This window comes from Astyanax mexicanus, chromosome 10 (assembly GCF_023375975.1).
Source record: "Astyanax mexicanus isolate ESR-SI-001 chromosome 10, AstMex3_surface, whole genome shotgun sequence".
NCBI classification, from domain to species: domain Eukaryota; kingdom Metazoa; phylum Chordata; class Actinopteri; order Characiformes; family Acestrorhamphidae; genus Astyanax; species Astyanax mexicanus.
Window position 1 is genome coordinate 2,016,276 of NC_064417.1, and position 18,567 is coordinate 2,034,842.

Below are 18,567 nucleotides of genomic sequence, written 5' to 3' on the forward strand. Positions count from 1 at the left end.
TATTTCCAGTTATACAAAACATACATCCATTCTCAAAATGATCTTTTCTCAAACTGGCATTTATGTTTATTGTTGAAAGTCCATTTACAGTTGCAGGTCCCAGTTTCCTGAGGTGGACCATGTGATGTTTCACTCTCAGGTAATCTCTGCATGGGTCTTGCATACAGTTACCCCATGATTTTACAGGCATTCAAAATCCTTTATTCCAACATACTCATCAGGGAGTAGTGAAAAGAGCACAGAATTATAAATTCACATACGTTTTCAATCGAGGGGGGCAAAAACTGTTACAGCAGTACCTTGGCACAGACACGGCTCTATTTTAATAACAAACTATTTTTTTTCTCTTCTGAGAAAGGACATCTTGTGTATTGCATTGTTGTGCCTCAAAAAACGGCAAGTCCGGTATCCATTTCAGCAGAGTACAACACTTCACACACTGCATGAATAAGAAGGTTTCCCCTCTAAAGTTTGAAGCCATCCAGTTTTCCTTACTGGAAGAACGAAAACACAGCATTCACTTCAAGTTATTGGAAATAAAGAGCCTAGGAATTCGATTCCAGACCTAGTAGTTAAAACAACAAAACATGTTCCATGTGTTGCTATTAATATAAGACAACATACACTTAAAATGAATTTTTACACACTAAATAAATTCTTCCAGCAGCATCTCCAGTCATCATAAAAACAAAGCAGACTGAAAAATAGAAAGAAACAAACAAACAAACAAAAAAATCACAAATTATTTTACAGTCTAGTTGAAGCAAAGTGTGTAGTCTTGCAGTTTTTGCATCTGCTCTCCTCCAGCTAGTGTGGCAGTGGGGTAAGAGGATTCATGCTGGGGTAAAACGTTCTGGACATAGTGTGTAAAGTGTCCTTTCTGGTTCTGGTTCTTTAGTGTGTCCTCTGTCCCTGCCACGGTTTCAGAGGCAGTGGGGTATTCTAGGATTGGAAAAAATGATGATTGTAGAAGCCTCAATAACAACCATCCTTCCAGGAATCATCTGCCATCGGGCCACACGTTTTTGTCATTCCCAGAGACCTACTGTCAAAAGATAAAATCAGTAATTAAATCACATTGATCAGGTCTTGATGGTGTTCAGAGGAAAGCATGAAGTGCTGTACGATTTTGCAGAAAAACAAAACTGCACTGACTTTGGACTTTGTATTATATATATCACTGATCATCAGTAAATTTTACATTTCATTTTTTAGAAATTAAGGGAGCAGAGTCTGGAGGAAGAGTGGAGAGACACACAGTCCAAACTTGAGGTTTAGTGTGAAGTTTCCACCAATCAGTGATGGTTTGGAGATACATGTCATCCAATAAAAAAATGGATGCAAAAACTCATTATTTCATCTTTTAATGTAGTTCAGTGAACAAGAAATAGGAAATAGGAATTTCAGAAAAATGAAAAAAAAAAAAAAGAATCTTTTGTTCATTTTCTGTTTTTTCCATTTTAACATTTTGCAAGTTGGATTATACAATCCGACACAAAAATGCACAAATCTGAGAAAATTCAAGAGAAGATTCACCTTTTTTTCACTTCATTTTCAATTCTGTTTATGAAAGGCTGGAAAAAAACTAGAAAAAAAATTTCTTCTTCACTATACTAAATGGAAAGTCTTATACCCAATTTCTTTTTATTTTCGAATTTAGCTTGATGCGTTCAGATAATTAAACTGCTAAACATTACACTGACCGAACCATCCCTCCTAGGCTGCATGTGAGAATGTGAAGTACACAGTTACCTCCTAGGTGTTTGGGCGAGCCTGCCTCTAGATGAAGATGCTCCAGCTGCTATTCCCCTGCATGGTGTTTGTTTGGGCCCCATGGCAGCAGTCCTGCACGCTGAGTAAGCTCCTCCATTAGCAGGTCCTGGTGACTGCACTCTCCGAACCCCTGCTGAAGAACCGCCCTGAACCACTGGGAGGCCTTTTGCAGACTGTCGAGCCGCAGCCATGGAGCCCACAGGACTGAGAGCTTTCATAGGAGCCCGTAACGAAAGGGGCGACTGTCCGGTGCTTCTCAATCGGCTAGAGGAGACACCTATAGAAGCAGGCAGTTACTAACAGCTTTAAAAAAAGTAAGCAAGAACAACTGTGAAGCAAGAAGAGCAATGTTTTAAAGTTGTAAAAGGTCTCCTTCCGCTAAAATCCACTTTTTTGTTCTTTGTGAAATACAATAGGTCTCTCTGTGTTGTATTTGGATGCTGCACATAAAATTCTTCCTTAACCTCATTTTACCATTGTCTGCAGCAGCTAGTAAAGGAAATGTTCAGAAAAAAAGAGCTAATCAGGAAAAGCCCCCTGTTTACATCAACCCGTGAATTAGCATTTATGGCCTCTCCCACAAGCATAGCTGAAGCTGGGCTGAAGCAGAGCCGACACTGTCTCCTGTAAGCTAAAGAGCTTACAGCTTCTGTTTACAACAGCTAGTTAACAACAACTAGCCATCTTGTGTGATGTAAGTAAGTAATTATAGGTTTGGATCGGATCTCCGGTTGATTCTGCGCTTTATGGAGACCTTAAATATATTTTAGGGAAGCACAGTTTGACAATTAAGCTCAACTTGACAGAACACCGGTCAAAGCGGCCGCTGTTCGCGTCAGATTTTTCAATATGATATTTTATGAGCGGACTCTGGGGTTTCGACGTGGTGAAACTGCCCAACCACTGAATCACCAAGTGTGAGGAAAGAGTTTGGTAGCATTAGTTTAGCTGAAAAAAAAACTTATCAATGGGGATGTTGAGAGTTTGGAGCCTCACAGCCGAGCTACGCCTCGAGTCAAGTTTAAGGTTAACTTTACCAAGCACTCAGTGCTTTATCTTTATAACTAAGGCTGTAGTTTAAGTTTTAGAGCTGTAAAATTGACTGTGCGGGGGGTAAGGCAGGTAGGCGTTCTCTGCTGCAGTGCTGTTAGCCAATCAGAGGTAATATTTTTGCATGTATAAAAAAATATTCATGAGCCAAAAAAAAAAAAAAACAGCTCACATGGCATTCATTCATTCATATTAGAGACCCCAACTAGGCATTTTAAAATGAATGAAAAAAATTATGGAATGATATCTTTAAAATATCTTTAAAAAACCCTAAATACGTTTTTTTTTACTTTTAAAACTGAACAGCCTGCTTTATATAATTTTTTTTATTTAATTTAATTATAAGACTTAAATTCTCGTTCTTTTTTATTGCTATACAAAAAAATAAACAGTTCATAAAATCAACTGCAAGGAAAAATATTTACATTCAGCAAATATCAGTATCAAAATTAACCACAAGAGGGCGCTGCATCACCTGTAAATGCATCCCCAGCTTTATCAACCAGTCCAGACTCCCACAACACAGTGCAGTGTCAGCATATCAGCCTGTTTAGCTCTAGAGTGAGTGTGAGTGAGGTACACAGGTATATAGGTTCATAGGGGAGGGAAGGTGAGTGGATTCATCATCAGTGAGAGGATTTTTTTATTTTTTAGGGCAATAAGACACTAAAACTAGAATTTAAGATAGATTTCAGGAGAACTCGTCACTGCCAAAGCCTGGAATTCACCTAAAACCACCAGGTGCAGGTGTTTCCACAGGGAATAACCTGAGGGAATAGGGGTGAGAGCAGGTGAGAAGGATAGGCAGTGGGGTGGGGGGGTACCGACCTGTGGTGGGGGACTGGGGCAGACGGGACATGCGGTTGCCTGAACTTTGCAGGTTAGCCTCCATGCTGCGGCTGTTTCTGACTGCCTCCAAGGAACGAAGGCTGGTGCGCGGGGCCAAGTTAGGCATGCTGTGCCTTAACTCCTCTGAAATCCACACACACAAACACACAACATCTGCTTTACACACACTGGTAAAGTCAAATCTCATTTATGGTCCAAAAGGAGAACGGCTACATGCACAGCCTGGTTCATCCTCAGCAGATGTAGCTGTTCATTTTATACACACACACACACACACACACACAGACACTCACACAAGAGGTTAGTTACTGACAGAAGACATGTACTTAAAATGGGTAAGTGTGCATTTTTGGACTCTTAATGCAGTCCAGCACACGTAGGGCATTATGCCAATACTACCTTCTATGCAAACTACAAAGAAAAAATAAAGGAAGTTACTACGGCTATAGCCAAATTGTGTGGAAAGCACCCAAACCAGAAGATAAACCACCACACCCAAAAAAGCACACATGGCTGGTTAACACACAACCTTACTATTCTGGTCTGCAAATAAGTGTGACTATTGTATTCACGACTGTCCAACTGTCCAAACGCCCTTATAATGTAGCGTATTATTCACACTATAAAAGGTGCAATTTAAATCTTATCATTTTCCCAAAAATTGACAGTGTGCCTTATAATCCGGTGCTCCTTATGTATGAATATTATCAGTCAGGTATTAAGGAGCAGTAAAGACACTCCGCTGAAGAACAGAGTTATACAGGAGATTCAGTTTAGTTCTCTAGCACCGAGACTGGAGTAGCATTAGCATTAGCCGCTAACAGCTATTTCCCCGTTCAGAGGTGAGTATTATCTGCCTGTAGCCTGCTGCTAACCCCGGCTAGCACTGCTAATTCTCCAGCATTTGTGTGGGAGAAATCTGGAAATCTAAGATTACTGTAGATAAACAGAAGCTCTTTACTCACACAAATAAACAGTTTTCAGGAGATGAATCTGTGTAGATTAACATCCAGCGCTCATTTGACTTTAAAAGAAAGTCTATTTTTATTACAGTTTTGTTTACTTAGCTTAGCTTTACTTAACTTAGTTAGCTACCCCCTACACCAAAAAATGTAAAATGCGCCTTATGTATGAAAATTAATCAGAAAATAGATGTTTGCTTATAGTACGGTAAGCGATAAGTCATGGAGAAATCAATTAAGCAAAAACATCAGCAAAATGTTAAGAGTATACAAACATTAACATGGCAGCAACCTCAAGCAAAGTAATACTCTGTGGTCATGCAGTGAATGAACGTGACATCGCTTCCTACCCTCACTCTTGGCAAATTTGAAGAGCTCTGCCCCAGGGCCTTGGGAGCGTCTGGGTGTGCGGGTGCGCGGTGCAGCCAGGCGGCTGTACTCGGCGAGTGTGCTGGGGGACAGGCAGCGGGGTGAGGCGCGAGGTGAAGGGGAGTAGCGGTGAAGGCGCTGGGGCAGAGACGAGCACTCGTCCTCACCGTCCTCCAGGCTGAAGGTGTCAAACTCCTGGTCGCTGTGTGTCCCTCGTCTCAGAGACTGCAGGGAGGCGGTGGAACTCCGTCTGGAGGCTGAGGCAGAGCTGGAGGCGTAGTCCTGCCTCAGACCTTAAAACAGGCACGGAAATTAACAACACACTCATACAAGTATACTCCAGTATTTAACACGCTACGAGTGATTAAAAAGTTCAGTTTATCAATTAACACCATTTTCACCCTTTCCTGATATGCATTTAAAGCTTACAGGCTAATAGACCCATTTTAATCATTACATTAATAACTTAATAGTACAGTATATATAGGCGTGACTACAAAAATGTTTTTGCTGACCTTACTAGTACATAATATATTCTTATTTTCCTAAAGCCCATTTATGTGAATGAGCCGGTAGATCACCATTGTTATTTATTTATTTATTTATGTAGGATAATTAACTTTATTTATATTCTAATTCCAATGTATTAATATTCTCAAATATTATTAAATATTATAAATATAAAAAACATGTCATGTGACAGTCATAACTACAAATGTAGTCATGTGACAGGTCTATTAGCCTGTAATCTTTTATGCAATATATAATGAATATATAGAATTGGTCTGTGTTTGTGTATATATAGAAATGTTTGTGTTTAAAGATCACGATAATGTAAATTAAATCATTAAAATTTTAACCTTTTAACTAATATTATTATTTATTATATGGTGTGTCTGCATTATGTTATCCCATTATCATTTTATCAGTGGCATAAAATTTATTGACATTATTTCTGAAACAATATATCATCCAAAAAAATATAGTTATCTTGACAGGCCTACAGGATCATACAGCTAATTATTTAGGAAATATATTACCAAAAAATAAATGACATTGAAACTGACTCTGTAATACGTTTGCAAGTCCGGTGTTCCTTATGTAGGAACTGCTTCTACAGCTTTGTATAACCACACCACACAATTTGCATGCGTCATGTAATGGAAACAGTGATAAGGAGTTTCTGCATGGTTTCCTAGACTGAAAGAGGTGTAGAGGTGTCCACACTCACTTTCCTCTTGCAGCCGGGCCATTATCTGCACATCAGTCAAATCCTGCAGCTTGTAGCCCATAGAGATGGAGTCATCTGATGTGCTCAGCTCACTGTCAATGGAGGACTGGGAGCTCAGTGCAGACTGCATGCCCACGTAACCTACAATCAGAAAATATGCAACAACAGCAGGCCTGTAATTACACTTAAATTCACCTCTAAATGGGAATACCCAGCAGCCACCACCATATAAAACTGGAGAAAAACAAACCAAACAGAGCAAAGGAACAGGATCAGAAATTAAAGTAGTAACTGAACCGTATCTCTAATGTGATTCATCACATCAATAAATATTCAGCACAATTTCAGTACAGTACAGCATCTAGAAAGTTAAATATTATAATAATTAAAATGATAGCAAGGTCATCATATATTAGTCAAAATAACAATACCAGGAAATGTTAAGACAATTTACACCAAATGCATTTACTACATCTCTATACATGTCAGATATTTACATATTTCATATACACTCATTAGCACTATCCGGACGGTATTAGTTTCGCAGGGGGTCTACTCATCACTTCTACTCCGTGATAAAACTTCTGCATCTGGACTATAACCTAAAATCAGGAGGACCAATGATTTTTTTTTCTCGCAGCTTTCTCGGTCACATGACATCGCGTTCAGTAGCTCCTCCATTTCCACTCACTGTTGTGTTTTACGTGGATCTCTGCGGAAACGCGCACCCAAACTGTAGCTACGATGCGCGGCAGTGGACAAATAGCTATTTTATTAAAGGCGAGGAGACGAAACTCAGAGATGTGCGTCCGGATGGGACTAAAATTACCGGAGGAGCACAGAGTTCAGAAAAAAACAGTAGATAATTCAGCCTATAAAACAGGATGTCTGAGAAACACAAAAATTACAAAAATCACGCCCGAAAAGGGCTAAAAATGATAAGATGAATTGTGGATGAGATGGCTGAGAATGTTTGCTTGCCTTTCTTAGGCTAATGTTAATAATATGATGACATTTTCACTTTTACAGAAAAAACAAAACAAAAAACAAACAAAAAAAGCACAAAAGCCTCATTTACAATGCTGAATTTGTGCGTCTGTGTTTGTAGACTCTGAAAGGCTGAACTGGTGTGTCCACTGCAAACAAAGCATCAAGTCAAGTAAATATTGCTTTATGAACTGTGAAATCATGCAACTTGGCCTGCAGTGTCCGCCAGTGCCATGTCTAAGTAGCTTTAATACTTTTATACCCAGTAGAGAAACTGCAAGACGCAGCTGAGTGTTTACTTACTGGTTGGACCAGGGAAGAACTCTATTGTAGTTACGTTAATAACCATCACTGATTAAATATGTTGTAATATTATTCAAGAGGGGGACAAAACAGTATCTGAGCAGGGACAGTTGAAAGCAAACCTTAAGTTTGCATGAAAAAAAAACGTGGTTCCAATTTTTAAAATACAGGAGCACTAAGCAATATAATAAACCTATTGCAAGTACTGTACTTTTCTCACTAGAAGGAGAACAAGATTTTAAAGAGCACTATCGATAAACATCTATTTTCTAGTCTATTTTCATACATAAGGTGAACCAGATTATAAGTATTTCTCTCCTGAAAACTCTACTGAAAACTGTTTTTCCCCCACTTAGGCTGGGTGCAGCAGCATTAGCATTAGGAGCTAACTGCTAGCGTTAGCCGTGAGTGTTCCGGTAAGCCATGGCAATATTAGCGCTAGCGGTAGCCCACGCAGCTTGTTTAACCTGGTAAAAACGCAGACTAGCTTATATTTATAATAAGATATATAGAAAAATGTATATTTACACATAGCCTGATCTAATAGGGAGTACAACAAAGCCAAACATACAGACTTTAAACTAATAGGTTTTAAAACTCTGCCTTGTTGTAGCTGTACTGAGGTCAGGCTTACTTCTAAAAAATACACGTGTAAATGAGGATATAGTAAACTGATTCATTATGGCTTCATTAAAAGAAACCTGAAAGTTCTACCACCATCTGTTTGAATACCTATAAACAAAACAGGACGTAACCTTGCTAGGACACTCCTATCATACACTGTTACCAGAAACAACAGTATCGTGTTAATTACAGACTTGGCTCGTTGTTGACAGCATAAACATTTGCCACACCCCCCATGCATGAAACCAGAGCTTATTAGTCATTAAATACACACAAAACAGTCGAGACACACAAATTAAACACAACACCTTAAAGATTAAGTAATCAAACCTCTCACACACACTGTACAGCAGAGGCAGACACCCACAAGGTTACTGTAGAGCACACAAACACTCAGTGCGCTTTTGTGTGCTTTTATGAGTTTATACTGATATGTTTGCAGTAAGGGAGGCTGTGTGTACAATACAAGAAAGTCAAATAGAAGCGAGTGAAGCTTTGTGTTAATGAACATCATGCCATACCTGAGCTGCCACAGGTTAGTAGGGATTTGTTAGTTGATTTGTGGTACCCAGGAGAAAGCAGGGGGGCGCCTGAGGAACCAGCCTCAGCTGACGAGCCTGCCGAGCTTTGAGACGGGCTGCAGTACACGTTCCTCCACCTCGAGGCTATGAGACAGAAAAGGGGGAGATTAGCATAAAAATAAGCACTTGAATTAGCATTATATGCACAGGTCCTCTAGGCAGTGATTTGCATTCCATTTTCATTACTGACACATATTAGAATTCAGAGCGTAATCTGGTATTCCTAAACCGCTGCCTTAAAAGAAAATGTTTTAACACACGATCATAACAGTTATGATCTTCAATCTTCAATCTTCTCATATTGGATGTCTAAGTATGACTCATTATTCTTGATTTCAATTAGTTTTTGTTTTACCAGTCAAATCGATTCAAATTGAGCTTTCTTTCTTTCTTCTATATGAATAAACATTATACAAACCAATTAGAGATAACATTATAAACAAGGATGTGGTTTTAATCACATGGTCACAATTTTTATTGGCTGCACTTGACATACAAGAACACTTTGCAGTATAGTATATCTATTGCAAGTACTGTATTTTCGCACAATCAATAAATGTCTATTTTCTGCTCTATTTTTATACATAAGGCCCATTATGCAACACTAGTAAGGAACAGGGGTGTCACAAATGTCTTTCTTCTAATTCAGCAGAGACCTGTAAAGCTAAGCTAAGTAAACAAAACTAATTTAAAACGCTTCTGTTTAATTTCAGTAAGCTTAGATGTCCAGATTTACAATAAGGCTGGGTGCAGCAGCAGTATAATTTGCAGCTAACTGCTAGCGCTAGCTATGAGTGTTGCAGTAAACCAGGGTTCTATTAGCTAGCAGTTCATTTTTCTTTGCTGCAGAGTTTACAGTGTTTGAGAACTGTTTAAGTACATAGTACTGTTTGGAGAAGTAAGGATAGAAACCAATGGACAACACTCTGTGATTATAGAACTACAAATTGCTCCTACATTGTCAGTGAAGAAAAAAAAGGTGTTTTTACAGACTAAACAAACAACCAGACATTGGATAACTTATTACTTTGGCAGATCTGTGCCTAAGGGAGCATTTATTTCCATACAGCTCTATTTGATTTGATGTGATTTAAACTAACTATGCTATACTATTTTTTCTATGTTTTTTGTTCATGCTAGTTGTCCTATTAAAAAGAAATATTATATATACACTTATATATACACTGGGACTTAATAGAAAATACTAGATGCATGCTGGTTAGTTTCATGTGTTTAACCCATTCTATATATAAATAAAATTTAAAAAACTGCTATAAATTATTAATAAACAGGAGAATGCAGTGATCACTGAACAAATATGACTGAAAGAACACACACAAACACACAGATAAAGACACCTCTGTGTGTTGTGTTAATGCAACACTATTGGGACATGCTCAGCTGCTACTGGGCTGAGGTGTATCTGGGATAAACGCACAAGTGCACACTCAACGTCACTGAACATTAAATTACACTGCTCTGCAGGCCATGCCAGAATGTAGGACAAGCCATGTGATATTCTAACAACAGACAAAGTATAGTAACCTACGTAATATGATCACTGAGAACTGTAACTTTGCTGCACCATACGAATGGAGTTGTCCCTTTTTTTTTTTTTTGATTTTCCTGCAATTGTAGGGAACTTCATGCTATTTTTTTACCTTTTATTTTAAATATACCCTGATGATCAATCAAGAATTACCATTCTTTTACTGTTCTTTTAGCATTTAATGATCCATCATCATCATCATCATCATCACACAACCTGAATAGTTGAATAAACTGATTCTGTAATTGTGTTCACACTTTCTTTTTTAATCCACATAACATACTTTGGTCCAGGCGGCTGATAAGCGTCCTGCAGGCCACCTCAGTCTCAGGACTTGGGTGATCCAGCACCTTCCTGCACCATTTCAATGGAGACTCCGGGCCCTGCGCCGCCAGCACCTGCTTTTTCGGGGACACATACAACCTGTAAAGAACGACAGGAATGGAACCAGTTTAGCCAGTTTGTTCAGGGACAACAGAGCTACTGAAAGCTACTGAACACAGAGCATGAATAATTTACTATGAGCTGTAGGATATGCATGACTGACAGGGTGACAGGGCATGAAAACACACCTTTAATCATTTTTTATCGAGATCAAACACAGTCTGCTTTCACTAGTAGAGAAAGAACGCTCATGTTAACCAAGAGTCAGTCTAGCCAGCAAAGCCAAGCCCAGATCATGACAACAGCCAACAGCCTTCCCACAAAGAGCACTAGTGTTCCACACCAACAACCCAGAGTTTTCTGTCTGAGGGAAAATGAGCTAGTGCTGTTGATACAGATCCGGGTGACGAGCTGAAAAGTCAGTGCCGCTGGGGATTGGCACCTTGCACAGGAGGCGTGAGAGGTGAAAGATTCAGGGATAAAAGTATAGTGTAATGTCACAGGATATGGAGAATACCTTAAAAGAGCCTTTAGCCAAAGCGAACTTCTTAAAAACGCAGAATGGCTGCACAGCTAAAGAGAATTCCACTTACAGGGAGATGAAAGGCTGGTGCTACATGGTTTCTGTGCTGTTCCAGGTGACATCCATGCTGCTGCTGCTAGCTGGTTGCTATGGTGTTGCATAGGGAGTTTTTCCAAAACACATGCTTTGTGTAAGTTCGGTACATTTGGTCAAGTGCATCTTGTGGTGTTGCACAGCTAAGGTTTAAAACACTAATTTACGACAGCAGATAAGCCCTAATTCGTGATCAATTAAAAAAGTAAACCAATTCATAGGTTTTTAATAATATATTATTAAAATATATAGAATATTTTAACATAGAATAAGAAGAAAACAATGCAAGTTCAACACACAGACATTGTATTTTTTTATCTTCAAATATGTGTAATTGTATATATATTTTTTACTTTAACTGAGAGATTATTTTAATGGTAGAACCTTTAAAGAAGGTAAAGAAAGAATGAAGATTTGAAGGTAAAGAGGTAAAGAAAGAAAGAAGATTTGAGTGTATAAATAGTCTAAGGGTTCTTTACACCAACATTGATTGATGTGAACTTATTAAATGTCTTGGTTGGAATCGCTTGGAAAAAAAAATAAAAAATACACAAAAAAAGGCAGTGTGTGTTTAGTTTACAGCTGCCAGGAACACCTTTTAATGATGTCATGCATCAAACTATTTGACAATTTGACATCACAATATGTTTCTCAGTACACCCCAACAGCATACTGTCTACTAATTTAGTTTTTCTGCAATAGAGCTGTTCGTTATTTGACATATCTTGAATCTGAACCCATCTCAAGATGCCGGTTTGCAGTTTGCATTTCTTACCCTACCGAACAGCTCAGTCCTCTAAAGATATGTGAATTTGCTTGGCTATCACTGTGCATTAGGCTCACCGCCCAGCCTCTAAACGCTCATGCTGAAGAATTACGCCCCGCTGCAGAAGATGAGTACGTCTGACGAGCGCTTCCTGTGCTTCAGGATTAGTGTGGCTCTGATGTAAATACCGAGCGAATCAATAAGTGGCTTGTGTGTGTTTGCATCGCTGTTCTGAGAGCCAAGTTCATTAAATGCTTGAAAAGCTACTGTGTGTGGGTGAACGCTGTGTGTGCCGACACAAAGAGCTACTCTGACGGGTTCATCCTCTCTATTTGAGAGATACAAAGGCAGTAGACTCCCACTGGGAGGAACAATGATATGGACTGTGGCATTGAGGTCACAGATCTAGTTTAAAAGGTAGGTCAGTGGTGTTGGCACTCTTGGGGCTTCTTTAAAGGCTTCATTGGCTTTTAGTCAGGATACAGGAGGAGAACTAGGTCTTTACATTTACAATATGCAAAACACCACCAGAAAAAATTATAAATAAATGAGATTATAAACAACACTGTTCTTCCATTACTTCCCTGTTTGCTCTGTGTCTTTTCTTACAGTCCTCCTTACAGGAAAAAGAAAAAAAAAACAAGGCGACAGGATCACATGTGGCCCTGGTCAAGCCAAAGCAGTTTATCGGCCAGCCCAAAGCAGATTACACCGCGCCCGCAAACAGATTACAAACTGTTGTGGTCACGTTAACCTCATGCGCTGCATATGGCCAGACTACTAATGCGAAACTGAGAGCAGCCAATCGCTGCTCTGGCGGAGCAGCCTCGGATAAGCAGCTAATTGGCCGTCAGAAAAACAATGTGATACCTGTACCCAAATTAGGCCTGTATGCAAGGAAAAACACCGAACTGAGCTTAAACCATGGGGCCCACTGCAGCCTCGAACATATTAAGCAAAAGCTGGATTATATGGATTAGCCGCATTCTGTTACTGAGGGTTTTTGGTAATCGTGCATTCATTAAATAAAAGTTATGAGTAGGAATTGAGAAATGTGTGCATAGTCTGCATTCGATGCATTTAGCACTACTAATATGACTAGTGTCACAAAGCAGGCTAGGGTTTGATTGGTGGTTGAGCAAGAATTCATTGTGCAAGACTACAAAAACTACATTTATCAACGTATTTAACATCATCCAATTTAGGGCTGCACGATTTGGGCAAAATATCTAATATCTAGCGATTTTTCCACAGATTATTGCCACAGTGATTTAAATTGTGATTATTTTTAATCCATTAAACCTTAAATTCATTTGAATTAGTTGTTAACATAACTATCAAATATAATTATAAACTTCTTTCCACAAAATATTCCCAGGATTCTCAGTGGCGTATCTCCGGAAGAGCAGGCTGTGTCTTTACGCACACGTTTGCAGGCTATTGGCTCCTGCAATTGGAAAATTGTGCCTATTCAAATTGCGATTTCAATTTAAAAACGGTTAATCATTCAGTCCTAATCCAAATGCAAGTTGCTGTAAATAAGGAGATGAGCTAAGAATCTGGATGGATTTTGTAAATTCGGTCTGCATATCTGAAGTCTAATCCACTACTTTATTTTATATTGCACAACAGTACTATTTTCAAAGCCTATAACTTACAGGTAGGTACTTTCTCGCCCACAGATACTGCTGCAAGGTGCATTGCGGGTTATCGTCTGTAAGAAATCCACACAAGTCACCTTTCAAGCATCCTCAATAATAAGGGGAGAATCAAGAACACATCCTGGTATTTGTAGTGAACTTGGCCAACTGTGAACTTCTAAACAGAACAGTACTTGGGCTGCAGATGATGATGTTTCCAGAGTCCACAAGAACGCAGAGTGAGTAACGGCCATTGTGTGGTCAAGTTAAAATATAAACAAACTGTATAAAATTTAGGAACACTATTAATATGCACAGTAATAAACTCTAAATGATAAAGCTTGAAATTTGCCATTTCCATCTGCGCAAGTAGTCAGCCTGGACTATGCAGAATTTTTATTTCCTATTAAAAAGGTGATATTAAAATGCATAGTGCGACCTAATGACTCACTGAAGATACCTCAGCCATGAAGAGCCCTCAGCACACACACATACTCACAGCTGGGCAGCTACACAGAGCAGCAGTGCCTTAAGAGAGTGACGTTGCCTGGGCATGCCGTGCAAACAGAAGAGACTCCCTCTCAGAGCGAGTGGCCACCGAGGCATGAAATCAGACCACTGCCACACTACCACGCACTCATTACGTTAACAGCACATGGTTCACAGCTCAGAAAATGATCATATTTTCCCCATCCTTCCCCCACAGTTTCTGAAAATACACAAACTGTGTTCGAGTACAAAAGCCTGAGGAGGAAAAACGCAAATCCAGGGAAAGCCGCCCAGCCTCACTCTTTATTTACTGATTTCTTCACTGCTGTGAACACCAGTGGGAATAATTCCAAAGCTGATTCAAGTGTCTTTGTGGAAGTGTCTTTGTGGAAGTCATCAGAACTAAACCTTTCTGGCATCCTCACCATAAAACTCACCATCAGACGCTTTCAAAGAAACATCTAAACAAGCCTGACACGTTTTGCAACGCCTTTAAAGCGATAAAGTAAAAATAAAAGCGTAAGGCACAGGAAACAATATGCTGGAATAAAGGAATGGATTCAATACCTGTATATTCTAAAATTAAACTTCACAATAAGGTTGCACACTATTGGGGAAAAAACTGACATTGTAATATCAATTTTTAAAAGTGTACGATGATTTTCCTTGATGTGACTATTGATCATTGCAATTATGGTACTAAAATCTATTTTATCTATAAATGGCAGTCAGTCCTATTAAAAAATTAAAAAGGCAGGAGTTAAAACTGATATACACAATTTTGTCCATACTGTGCCAGCCTATTAAAAAAATAAAATAAAATATAAATACATACCAGCTGTCTTCATCTTCAATTTCAGCACAGTCTTCCAAGTCCAGCACGTCGACCTCATCCAGAGCGGACTGGTCCATGCCTGGATCGCTCCCACCGAGCGTCTCTGAACCATAGCTGTCAGGAGAAGGACTGGCCTGAGATTGTTCTTGCGTTTGCTCAGACCCTGTGCCGCACGGAAGACTCAAGAACGCTGCACACTGCCCTTCCCCTTCATCCTCCAGCCTTACTGCTTCAGGTATTGGAGACATGTCTTCACTGCTACTGCTGTCGGGAGGAGGGGACTGCTCAAAGTCTCTGCCTGTGAGGCTGCCTGCATGATCGGGTCTGACAGAAGAGTTTGTGACCTCCTCACACACTGTCCTCTCATTAATGTTACTGTTGTTGCCCCTGAGATGATGCTGCTTGCTCCCTCTGTTACGTAAGCTCTGGTTCTGGACCTCCAGCCGCCGGACAAGTTCTTGCAGTTTGCGCACCTCCTCCAGCTCTACCCCAGCCATGTCCTGCTCTGCCTCGAATCCTGGCTCTGCGCTCGCCATGAGCCCACTGGTGCTTCCATTTTCTGCCTGCTGGACCACGTTCCCACTGTCCGGAACAACCATTCTCCCGGACTTCTAAGGAAGTAAAAGGTGTTCAGTTGAGCATGAGATTATTAAATTATCAGATCACAAAACTATTGCATTTGCTTACAAACAATAAGCTCAACAAGTGTATTAAAAAAAAACAGATTTTACTCCCTAAACCTAAATTTAAAAAGTCTATGCAGAAATCATTCTCAGACATTTCAGACGTGTCAAACAACACACACAATGAATACTTTGGACCATTACTTCCATGACCTAAAAGGCAGATATGGATTAAGGCTAGTCGTAGGGTATCAGTTTCCCAGAGATTAATCTTAGTCGCAGATTTTATTTTTCTTTTAATGGAAAAATCTCCATTCAAATGCCATGTATTCCAAGATTAGGCTTGTTTTCAGTTTCAGCTAACCTGAGATTAGGAAATAAGGCTTCTAAATACTCTTTATTAAAAGCCAAATAATGTTGGCTACTAACTTGACTGTAACAGAACAGATGTGAACTACCTGCACCCAGTGTGAACTACCTGCACCCAGTGTGAACTACCTGCACCCAGTGTGAACTACCTGCACCCAGTTTGTATTACTTGCAGCCAGGTCTAAGTAACAGTGTGTGCTAGGACTAAGAATATTTGGAAATCAATGTAACAAGCATTTTTCCTGTTGGTCTATCACGACATTTTCACACAATTTAAAGAGACAATTTACAATCTTTAAACATTCATTTTATCAAATTAGCTACTGAAATTAGTTTCACTCACTTACATCTAAATATTAGATATAAATGTTTGGATACAATGAGCATTTTAAAATGTAAATACGTATTTACCCATATGATTAATATTTATTCTAAAGTTCACAGAATAGCAAGAAGTTTAACATTACTTAACTACCACTACCACCACACTAATGTATACATCCTGGACTCTACTTAGCTGGACTGTATGTGGATGTGGAATGTACTGTACTGTATATTGCTATTCATGAAATATCCTGTGCTAGATTACAAGGTGCATCAGAGAAAACAACAATATTCTATTGTTGTAACCAACTTCTCCCCCAACGCAAACAGAAAAAAAATATTAGTTTTTAAAACTGAGTTTGGACTCTGCTCGCTGGTGGATTTTAGGCTAAAACTGCTTGTCATAGTTTTCTGTGATTAGACCAGGATTTGGATATCTGTGCATCTCTGTTTAAAAACACTAGGCTTCGTGTCACGTGTGCGCGAGCACGTTTCGTGCAGTAGTTAAAATTTAACTTAACCGTTAACGTAAATTCCGGCCCATTCATTTAGTTAGCTCAAAAAGCCGATGTTCTGTCGAATTTTGTTACCTTGCTAAACCGTGCTGCCCTAGTAGTTTTATTTTTTTTAAAGATAAAAAAAATCCAAAAAAGCACCATATAAGAAAATACTCCACGCAGAAACATAAGTAGGATATGTGGATAGGCTAAATCCCTGTACCAGGTAAAGTTAAAAAGTTTAAAATTGAGGTAATAAATGTAAATTTCATAGGTTTATGGTTTATTATTATAACTGCCATTTATAGTGTTTTAACACTCAAGCAGGTTGTTTAATTCTCTCAATAAAAACTATAAGTAATTATGAAAATTTGGTAAGCGCATGCGCAGTGTCGTAAAGAAGCAAAAATCGATGGGTAGCATAACTCGACAGAACACCCCGGAATGTTATATGTTATATTACCACGTTTTCACCTAATTATCTCTAATAACGTTAGCTAGTTTGAGCTAGCTGGAGTCCTGGAGTGATTTTAACCATGTCGTTAATTAGCTAGTTTAGGTTTAAGGTTTGCTAACTAGCTACGTTAGGTGAAATAACGGGAGTTTTACAGCTGAATAAACCTTAACGCTACAAAGCGCTGCAATAAACAAGAACTGCAGGTAACGTTACATTCAAACAGAACTAATTATCTGTCTATACACAGTCAGTTTTGATTCTGTGCGCGTTATTTTAAGTGATATATAAATGAAATAATGGCAGCTATCTTAGGTTAGCTAGTTAGCTTGCTGGCTGGCTAACAGCAAAACAAAACCAGGCGAGCTAGCCAGCTAACTGCTGGAGAAGTGACCGCGCTGTCGCCCAATGAAATTCACAATTAGCTCGTTAGCTGCATAAAACACCCAGCCATGCTAACTTACAATAAAACACCTTACCTCACCAGTTCCTTCCAATTCTGTGCTCAAATGTCACCCAGCTCCCACATTTAAAATAAATAAGTTCACTATTAAAAACCAGCCTCCCGTTGCTATGCAGGATTCTGGGTAGCAACCTCCGGCCGCTCGGCTACTCAGCTTTTCCCCCTCTCTCACTAACTGTTATCGAGCAGAATTTGACGGACACCAGTTGAGCCAATCAGACTCGACGTCCCGCCCACTGCAGTCAGCTGCCGGCTTTGGTAGGCAAGTAGGAGTCGTAGCCCCGCCTGCTGGATGCTTCAAGTAATGCTAACCATACACTAAAAACTACTCTGAAAATACTCTGAAAATACTTTGATAGACTAAAGTCTGACACCTTCTCACATCTACACATATAAATGTGTACGCAAAATAACTTTAAAATACATTTTATTATCAAGCATAGTGCCATAGTACATTTGCAAAACAAAAATTACTTAGAACACTGAAACATGCCATTCGTTACCTGTGCCCTTTTTCCTAAATTTGTCCCTGGCTTTTCACTCCTGGTTTCAATTCTGCTACCGTAACACATTACCCCATCTGAAACATCTGGAACATTTTACAAGTCACATCTACAACAGGAAGTGAGATCAGTTGGTTCTCTGGAGACCATGGGAATACCAAAATTAAGTTCCCTTTTTTGTTTTCTCATTTGTTTGACTCTCAGCAGAACTCTAAGCAAGACTCTCAGCAAGACTTTCTCTCTAACAAGACTTTCAACAAGAATCTCAGCATAACTTTCTCTCTAACAAGAGTTTCAACAAGACTCTCTCTAACAAAACTCTCAGC

At 39.3% G+C, this 18,567-nt stretch overlaps 1 protein-coding gene and 1 long non-coding RNA gene across 4 annotated transcripts in view; one reads left to right on the forward strand and one right to left on the reverse strand.

The window, feature by feature from the left end:
- The window catches only part of LOC125804807 (uncharacterized), a 163,667-nt gene that overhangs the window by 73,782 nt on the left and 71,318 nt on the right, over nucleotides 1-18,567 (forward strand). The gene's annotated exons all lie outside the window — the stretch shown is intronic.
- Nucleotides 39-17,920, reverse strand: zgc:66447 (SLAIN motif-containing protein-like). 3 transcript variants are annotated; one of them, XM_015601839.3, is made up of 9 exons: nucleotides 17,755-17,920; nucleotides 15,009-15,616; nucleotides 10,562-10,701; nucleotides 8,670-8,813; nucleotides 6,235-6,375; nucleotides 4,985-5,296; nucleotides 3,652-3,795; nucleotides 1,753-2,050; nucleotides 39-1,045 (listed from the first exon to the last, which is right to left on the reverse strand). In XM_015601839.3, exons 2-9 carry the CDS (start codon nucleotides 15,605-15,607, stop codon nucleotides 976-978), a joined length of 1,848 nt encoding a protein of 615 aa, XP_015457325.3. In that variant the 5' UTR covers nucleotides 15,608-15,616; nucleotides 17,755-17,920; the 3' UTR covers nucleotides 39-975. The 3 variants fall into 3 exon arrangements, with proteins under 3 accessions (XP_015457325.3, XP_007228475.3, XP_007228474.3); XM_007228413.4 differs by having other exon boundaries at nucleotides 39-1,042; nucleotides 15,009-15,619; XM_007228412.4 differs by having other exon boundaries at nucleotides 15,009-15,619; nucleotides 17,755-17,919.

Excerpts from the sequence above, each read along its gene's own strand:
- zgc:66447 (XM_015601839.3), bottom strand. The coding sequence starts at position 15,607 with ATGGTTGTTCCGGACAGTGGGAACGTGGTCCAGCAGGCAGAAAATGGA. Across the intron at positions 10,702-15,008 it reads ATTGAAGATGAAGACAGCTG|GTTGTATGTGTCCCCGAAAA; the intron begins GTATGTATTTAT and ends CGTTCTTTACAG. Across the intron at positions 2,051-3,651 it reads GCCCCAGTCCCCCACCACAG|GTGTCTCCTCTAGCCGATTG; the intron begins GTCGGTACCCCC and ends CTGCTTCTATAG.